Below are 9,583 nucleotides of genomic sequence, written 5' to 3' on the forward strand. Positions count from 1 at the left end.
GACTGATATTTACGAGCAAAAAAATTTTACAAGCAGAAGTATATGAGCTTGATTGAAATGAAATGCTTAACCTCCCCTATGTCCTCTTGGGGCGGTGCGATGATTAAGACATAGAGTGTTGTCACATAAGGTCTTGAGGTCGAAACTCGGCGTGACCGAGCATAACCTCCCCTATATCTTGGTCATTTGCACTAATGACTAGTAGTCATCCGTGATTTACCTCCTCCGTGTTGACTCAGGACGAGTTGACGGGAGCGCTGAGAGCGGACGAATCGCCATTGCCACATGATTGAAATGAAAATTTTTAATTTTAATATCGATTTTTTTCATAAAGGGTTAATAAGGAGACGAAAAGTTCTGAAAGGAAATAATTACTCTAATTAAAATGGTCAAAACTTTTAAATTTAAAAGGTACAATAAAAATAAAAGATAATCTGAGTGGCAGAATGACAATTTTAATATAAAACAATTATAACAATTTTTTTTAAAAGAAAAGATTATTTAATAAAGGTCTGCAGATATTTCGCAACAACCAATTCCGAATTGGACTCAACTGATTAGTAAATCGATCCTTATAAATAAGTAAATAACTACTTCGATTGAACGGAAGACACAAAACACAGATCAGAGCGAAACAGAGGAGCAGAGAGCTATCGCTTGCAGCAATGGAGATCATCGACGTGTGGGAAGCAAATTTACTGGAGCAGTTGGAGTCGATCTCTGTTCTTGGCCGCTGCTTCCCGATCGTCGCCATGGACACCGAGTTCTCCGGCTTCCTCCACTCCACGCCTCGCCACGCCGCCGAGGAGCGCAGATACCGCGACCTCAAGTACAATGTCGACAACCTCTGCATGATCCAGCTAGGGATCGCCCTTTTCGACGACGCCGGCAACCACCCCGGAATGGCATGGCAGATCAATTTCTCGGACTTCGACCCCGACGTCGACCCCTGCTCGCCGGCGTCCATCGACCTGCTGAAGAACAGCGGTATAGACGTCCAAAGAAACCGGCGCGAGGGTATTTCTTCCGTTCGCTACGCCGCTCTGCTACGGGAGAAACTGTTCGATCACCACGGCGGTGCGTTCGTCACGTTCCACGGCTCGTACGATGTGGGCTATTTGATGAAGTTGCTCGCCGGCGGAAGGCCTCTGCCGGAGACATCAGGAGAGTTTATAATGGCGGCGAGTGGCATCTTTAACGGAAGACTCTACGACGTCAAGTACATGGCGCGGTTCTGCCCGGGGCTACTCGGCGGAGAGGTTGGCTTGATGAAGCTCGCGAGTATGCTGAACGTGGAGGCCGTTGGCGTGGCACATCAGGCGGGATTTGACAGTTTGGTCACCGGACTGACCTTCCAGGAGATGCATAAGAGGTGGGCAGTCATGGACGGTCAAGACTCCATGATTCTGTATGGCTTGGAGAATGTTTGCCGTGAAATCAAGAGCGCTTCTTCGCTCGGTCCTCTTCGGCGCCCATGGCCTTTAGCACCTGGGCGCTTCATGATTGCGCCGCCGACGGTGCGCCCACCTTTGGCTTTCCCGTCTCCATACTTTGGCGGCGGCGGTGCCGGCCATGTCCCTGTTCATCTGTTGCCGCCGGCTACACCGCTTATCGGACGGTTCGCGCCGATTCCGCTTCAACACTCTTTTCCTCGTCCCTGTGTTGTTATTCTGTAGACTGTAGATCATGTCGGTTCGGCAGAGTAGAAATTGATTTTTATGATTTGGAAAGCTGAATTGATTTTATTTCCTAACTCATGTTGGTGTTTTTGTTATTAATTTTTTTGTTACAAGGCAAATGAGTGATAATTAAAAGAAACTAAAAAAAAAATCAGTTTACAAGCTTCAGGAAAAAAACAAAAAAATAAATGAGGATGATGATGATGTATTTAAATGAAAAATACATTAGAAAGCATTACGATTGCTAATTAAATAATTGGACACTGTTAAATAGGAAAATATTTTTATAATCAATTCATTGCACTCATTGCACATTGTTGGTTTAGTATACCTTAAAGTTAGATAATTAACAGACATTTGAATTGACTTGGATACTTATAGGCCTATGATATGCGGAGATGGTAAGAACCATGTGGCAAGCTTAGGACTCGGTCAGTGTAAAGTCACGTTGATTAGACTTGAGATTGAGTTCAAGTCAAGTCGATAGATTTTAAATTGGATGACTTAACTACATTTCAACTTGAATCGAGTCTGATCGAGGTCTTAGCTAGTAGGATAGGTGAGTGGGAGGCTTCCAACTTGTTTGATCATTGCGCAGGATACCAACGGTATTTTTATTTTTTATTTTTTATTTTTTATTTTTTATTTTTTTATTTTTAAATTTTTATTTTGGATTAAAAAAATAATTAAAATATTTATTTTTACTCATTTCCAATAGGATTTAGATTTTCTAATTAGATTATAATATTCAAACTAAATAATTTTAAAATTTTATATTTAGGGTCTAGATTTCTTAATTAAGTTATAGTGTCTAGTTAACGAAAATAATTAAAAATAGAAAAAAATATTATGTGATATAGTAATGCGTTTATGGAGTATAATAATGTATTTAGGATTTATATTAAAAAAATTTTAAGATTTTATTTCTAGGTTCAATTTTTTTAATTGAATTATAATATTTAGTTAAAATAAAAATAAAAAATTTAAATATTTATGAGTATAATAATACATTTATAGGGTTTAATAATTATTTAAGATTTATATTAGAGAAATTATTAATTTTTTAAATAAAAATAAGAAAAATAAATAAGAAAAAGATTAGATATTCTGTCTGCACTGTTATACATCACGACGTAAATAATAATAATAATAATAATTTTTTATTATTATATATAATCCACCTCCAACTTGACACAATATAGAAAAGAAAAAATTAAATATAAGTACTGGTAATCGTATTTTAACATCCCGTTAACATTATCATCGTTATCCCGATTCATATTTAATACCGCGTGTAATTAATAACCTCATAGAAATGACGGGCCTAACCATTAAATTGATATGGCGATCAAAAGTTAAGAGAGGTGTTTCTAGAACTTGGTCCTCTACGTCGTATAATCAATCCACTCACAGCTAACATTGACGCATGTTGGATCCTAGAGTTTAGTGCCTCATTTCTTCTAAACACAGTTGTCAGTCTATTCTCGATCGATTTCTTAACTGGTAGGATCCCAGGACCTAGTTTCTTCTCCTGGACAAGGCTCCTAATCTACTCCTAATCCGCCAACGTTAGTTGGCCTCTTGATAATCAGTTTACTTATTCTTAACACAGCTCTTAGTTTATTTCCCGTCGAGTTCTTAGCCAGTCGAGTCCTAATCTTTAGTCTCTCATTTCTCCTGGGTACAACTCTCAGTCTACTCCCAGTCAGTTTCTAATTAGTCGGTCAAGTACTTAGAGCTTAATCCCCCACTTTTCTTGGTTACAATTCTCAGTTTGCTCCTCGTCAATTTCTTAGCCGATCGAATCCCTAGGGTCCAATCTCCACTTCTCTTTAGCATAGTTCCCAGTATATCCCCGGTTAATCTAAGCATCAGTCAGTCTATTGTCAGGAGACAACATCGTCAGGAAATCGCAACTATTTGTTAGAAAATAATGACTATTTGTCAGAAAATATTTTGATTCTCTAACATATGCATGCATGAAGTGAAACCTTTCTCTACTCAATGGAAGTCCGTTGTACATCCTCTATTACCTGATATATCCTGATACCCAACATTCTATAATGCCTCATAATTACTGACGTTATGAGGGACAGTAAAAAAAGAAGGTCCTCTCCATTTGTTAGGTACGCGTACATGCACGTGTTTACTGCAATACTATTGTCCATTTTCCTTTTGCACTTCTCGCTCTGTGCTACTTTTGACTTAAGTGTCGGAATGTCTGCGCCAGAAATTTTTTTCCTAGTTCTCGTCGTAACTCTCCTGTATGATCTCTTTGCGCATGTGTATATCCGTGGGTGCCATCAACCCTCATCCGTTAGAAGGTGAAAAGCTTATAATGCTCTTTCAAGTTTAGATGCAGGTTCTCTTTTCGTTAGCATCCTTACTCTCATCACCGGTTCACACCATCCAATTTAACTTTCGGACAAAATCAAATTTAATATTATTTGTGGAAATATTTTCATCTAATCTTAAATGTGAAGATGGATGATACTAATAAAATTAATGTCGCTATGACGTTTGACGAATATAATATAAGATATTAAAGGTTGCCCAGCGGCATCATGAAAGCACACCGCCGATAAATGGAAAAATATGAAAAAAAAAATATTTAGTGTATTTATGAAAAATGCACACACAGTTCAATCAAATAAAGGATTTTCTGGATTGAAAAAATAATAATAAATAAATAAATAATTTCAATGGATAGATTAGTTAGTTCAATTTGGTTGTTTAATTTTGATTGAACGTGTGAGTTAATTAATAATTAGTCTGGTCATTTAAGGCAGGTTGGCGAGTCCAGTCAAATAACTTAGTTAATCTACTTTTTAAATATTATTAAAAATTTTAAATATAATTTTGAATATTTATTTTATATTATTTTTTAAAAAAATGGCTACCTTTCAGTCAATCAGCTCGAATTGGTATATCAAATGGTTGGATCTAACTAGCCTCTGGATCCGTTTGTTTGATTCCAAGAAAATAATTTTTAATTTTTAGTATTATATCTAAATTATAAATAAATACTTTACTTTTCAAAAGAATATATTTTTACAAATAAAATATTAAACAGGGGTGGTTTGTTAAACATCACTTAAGTAAAATAATAAGAAGTTACGAAGTATATGCATCTAATAAAGACAAAATTTCTCAACCCATTAATTGTTGTTTAGATAGAAATTTTAATAAACGTAACAATTTTCCTAATTTAATTCGGAATCCCAATTCCTTATAATTAATAATTAGTAGGGGTCGGTAAACTTGATATTAATTTTATATAATAATTATTATTATTATTTTAAATAAATTTAATTAAATCGGTATTTGCTGAAATAACTAATTCAGTTAATTTAATTTTAGTAAAATTTTAATTTAATTCGATTATCAAATACTAAATCGATTAATTCTGATTAATTTATAAACTGAATTAATCGAATATTTATTCCTAATAATTTGTCTTGCCATTTAAAATAAGTCGGCGAGTCCAATCCAGTCGAATAACTTAGCTAATCTACTTTTAAATATTATTAAGAATTTTTAATATATTTTTGAATATTTAATTATTTTATATTATATATATTTTTTCAAAAAAAAAAAAAAAAAAAAGCTACCTTTCAGTCAATCAGTACGAATTGGTATATAAAACAGGTAGCCTTTGGATCCGTCGATTCCAAAAAAAAATAATTTCTAATTTTTATTATTATATCTAAATAATAAACAAATACTTTACTTTTCAAAAGAATATATTTTTACAAATAAAATATTAAATAAAAGAGTTCGATCGTCAGAATGAATATTTGTTAAATAAAAAGTTATTTAAGTATGCCACATCATCATCACCTAAGAAAAATAATAAAAAGTTAGAAGGATACGAGTATATGGATCTAAAAAAATCACACATAACAATTTTACTAATAATAATTCGGAATCCCAATTCCTGATAGGAATGTGATATTCCGCATCAACTAATTCCTAATTTTACTCAACTAATTGGTAAATCAATCTGCATAAATTATAATTCCTAATTTTATTTTAGGTTCAGATTTTTCGATTGAATTATAGAATTTAGTTAAAATAAAAATAAAAAAAAAATATTTATGAGTATAATAATATATTTATAGGGTTTAATAATTATTTAAGATTTATATTAGAGGAAATATTAATTTTTAAAATAAAAATAAGAAAAATAAATAAGAAAAAGATACAGATATTCTATCTGCACAATAATAATAATAATAATAATAATAATAATAATAATAATAATTATTATATATAACCCATCTCCAACTCGACACAATACAGAAAAAAAAAATTAAATATAAGAACTGATATTCGTATTTTAACATCAGTTAACATTATTATCGTTATCCCAATTCATATTTGATACCGCGTGTAATTAATAACCCCAAAGAAAGGATGTAATAATCCCAGAGAAAGGACAGGGTTAACAGTTAAATTGATATGACGATCAAAAATTAAGAGAGGTGTTTCTAGAACTTGGCCCTCTACGTCGCATAATCAATCCACTCTCAGCTAACATTGACGTCTGTTGGGTCCCAGAGTTTAGTGCCTCATTTCTTCTAAAGATAGTTGTCAGTCTATTCTCGGTCGAATTCTTAGCTGGTAGGATCCCAGGACCTAGTTTCTTTTCCTGGACAAGGTTCCTAACTACTCCTAATCAGTCCCAACATCAGTTGGCCTCTTGATAATCAGTTTACTTCTTCTCAGCACAACTCTCAGTTTATTTTCGATCGGGTTCTTAGCCAATCGAGTCCTAATGTTTAATCTTTCATTTCTCCTGGGTACAACTCTCGGTCTACTCCCAATCAGTTTCTAATTAGTTGGTCAAGTACTTAGAGCTCAGTCCCCCACTTTTCTTGGTCATAGTTCTCAATATGCTCCTGGTCGATTTCTTAGCCGATCGAATCTCTAGGGTCCATTCTCCACTTCTCCTTAACATAGTTCCCAATATATCCCCGGTCAGTCTAAGCTTCGGTCAGTCTATTATCAGGAGACAACATCGTCAGGAAATCGTAATTACTTGTCAGAGAATAATGACTATTCGTCAGAAAATATTTTGATTCTCTACCATATGCATGCATGAAGTGAAACCTTTCTCTACTCAATGGGAGTCCACTGTACATCCTCTATTACCTGATATATCCTAATACTTAACATTTTTTGATATCTCATAATTGCTAAGGTTATGAGGGGTAGTAAAAAAGGAAGATCCTCTCCATTGGTTAGGTACACGTACATGCACGTGTGTAGTACTATTGTCCATTTTCCTTTTGCACTTCTCGCTCTGTGCTACTTCTGACTTAAGCGTTGGAATGTTTGCGCCAGAAATTTTTTTTCCTACTTCTCGTCCTAACTCTCCTATATGATCTCTTTGTGCATGTGTATACCAGTGGGTACCATCAACAACCCTCACCCGTTAGAAGGTGAAAAGTTTATAATGCTCTTTCAAGTCTAGATGCAGGTCCTCTTTTCGTCAGCATCCTTACTCTGATCACCGGCTCATTCCATCCTATTCAACTTTTGGACGAAATTAAATTTAGCATTATCTGTAGAAACATTTTCATCTGATCTTAAATGTCAAGATGGATGATACTAATAAAATTAATGTCACCATGATGTTTGAAGAATATAAGATATTAAAGGTTGCTCAGATACGGCGGCATCAGGAAAGCAGACCGATTAATGGAAAAAATATGAAAAAAAAAATATTTAGTGCATTTATGAAAAATGCACACAAAGTTCAATCAAATAAAGGATTTTCTAGATTAAGAAAAATAATAAATAAATAAATAAATGATTTCAATTGATAGATTGTTAGTTCGATTTGGTTGTTTAATTTTGATTCAATTAATTAATAATTAGTCTTGCCATTTAAAGCAGGTCGGCGAGTTCGAATAACTTAACTAATCTACTTTTTAAATATTATTAAGAATTTTAAATATACTTTTGAATATTTATTTTGTATTATTTTTTTTTAAAATAGGGGCTACCTTTCTTTCAGTAAATCAGTTCGAATTGGTATATCAAACGGTTGGGTCTAACTAGCCTCTGGATCTACCTGTTTCATTCCAAGAAAATAATTTCTAATTTTTAGTGTTATATCTAAATAATAAACAAATACTTTACTTTTCAAAAGAATATATTTTTACAAATAAAATATTAAATAGAGCTTGTAATATTTGTTAAATAAAAAAGTTATTTAAGGTATGCCACATCAACATCATTGAATTGGGGTGTAAGGAAGGGGAAAGAAAAATAAAAGATTTTTTATTCCAATTTTATCCCTATTCTTAAACTAAAATTTTCTAATTTTTAATTTTGCTATGTGAGTTCAATTTACTCGCCTTCTTCACAGCTCGCTTACTGCTAGATCATCAGAGGAGGGGATCCGACACGTCTTCTAATTGAATTGAAGGAAGAAACCATTTTTGCAGTCAAAATTTAAGAGGATATCTACTATTTTTAATTTTTTCCATCAAAATTTAATAAGTATTTTAAAAATAAAAATTTTCGTTATTTTTTTATTTAAGATTCCTAAAATCATTATTTTCATTATTTAATTATTTAATTATCAGTAATTCATTATTTTGTTATGAATAGTATAAAAAAATTAATTTTTTTATTAAAAAAATAACTAATTTAAATGATAATATAAAAAATTAATTTTATCATTAAAATATTTAATTTATATTTATAAAATAAATATTAATATTATGAAAAATGTTTAATTTAAAAAGTGAAGATATTTTTGTAACTTTATCTATTTAACCTTCATTCTCCTTTCTTTCCTCCCAAATAAAGTAACACATGTTACGTCCTTCTTAAATAAGAAGAAGTTAAATACTTTATTTCCCCTCACTTCTCCTTCCGTTAATGAACCTTCCCTCACTCCATCCATAAGTGGTGTTACGTGGCATACCTTAAATAACAATTTATTTAACAAATATTCATTCTAACGAGTTCTCTTTATTTGTAAAGATATATTCTTTTGAAAAGTAAAGTATTTGTTTATTATTTAGATATAATAATAAAAATTAGAAATTATTTTCTTGGAAGAGGCGGATCCAGAGGCTACCCGTTATATATTAATTGAGAGGTGCTTTTCCCCGTCAACGCACACCCCTCCACCTCCCCTCTCTCTCCCTGCCAAAAGACGCATGTAGCCTTCTTTGTTTTTATTTTTTATTTTTTTTTATTTCATTTAATTCTCATTTAATTTTAATTTTTTTAATTAATTTTATTTAAAAATAACTCTCATACAATTATATTTTTAATTTTATTTAGTTTTATTTTTTAATTAATTTAATTTATTATTTTTTATCAATACTTTATTTTTCAATTTTATATAAATTTTATTTATTTTTTATTTTAAATTAATTTAATTTATTATTTTTTTTCATAATACTTATATTTTTCAATTGATTTTTTTAATTTTTATTTTTTAATCAATTTCTTTATTAATTTTTTATCAGTTTTATTTTTTTTAATAATTTTTTTATATGTTTATAATCTTTTATTTATTTATAGTTTATATTTAAAACTAAAAAAAATACTACCAATTAATAATGAACACATTCATAACTTAGGAACAAACATATTTTTTTCCAAATGAAGAGTACATGTAATAATACAAAAAAAAAAACATAAAAACATATAAAAATAGAAATCTTAATCAATATTGCTTCCAAATTCTGCTCCCGATGCATTTGGTGGTGGTGCACCTATTACTTCGTACCACAAATGAGCGCGTGTCCTGTAACGAGTGACCCATTTAAAGGGAGAGAAGTAATGAGGATATAAGAAAACTTATACGAAGTGATTGCCAATATGAGCAATAGCTATTTCTCGACGCTCTTGGTTTGGAACTGGAGGAGTTCTTAATG

The 9,583-nt window shown here is 31.8% G+C and overlaps 1 protein-coding gene across 1 annotated transcript; it reads left to right on the forward strand.

Moving 5' to 3' along the window:
• The first annotated feature begins 665 nt into the window (after nucleotides 1–665).
• On the forward strand, nucleotides 666–1,676 carry LOC122010632 (probable CCR4-associated factor 1 homolog 11). Its single transcript, XM_042567145.1, has one exon. The coding sequence runs from the start codon at nucleotides 666–668 to the stop codon at nucleotides 1,674–1,676; it is 1,011 nt and encodes a 336-aa protein (XP_042423079.1).
• The last annotated feature ends 7,907 nt before the right edge of the window (nucleotides 1,677–9,583 follow it).

The sequence above is a fragment of the Zingiber officinale genome, chromosome 8A, assembly GCF_018446385.1.
Source record: "Zingiber officinale cultivar Zhangliang chromosome 8A, Zo_v1.1, whole genome shotgun sequence".
Taxonomy (NCBI): Eukaryota; Viridiplantae; Streptophyta; class Magnoliopsida; order Zingiberales; family Zingiberaceae; genus Zingiber; species Zingiber officinale.

Excerpts from the sequence above, each read along its gene's own strand:
- LOC122010632 (XM_042567145.1), top strand. The coding sequence starts at position 666 with ATGGAGATCATCGACGTGTGGGAAGCAAATTTACTGGAGCAGTTGGAG.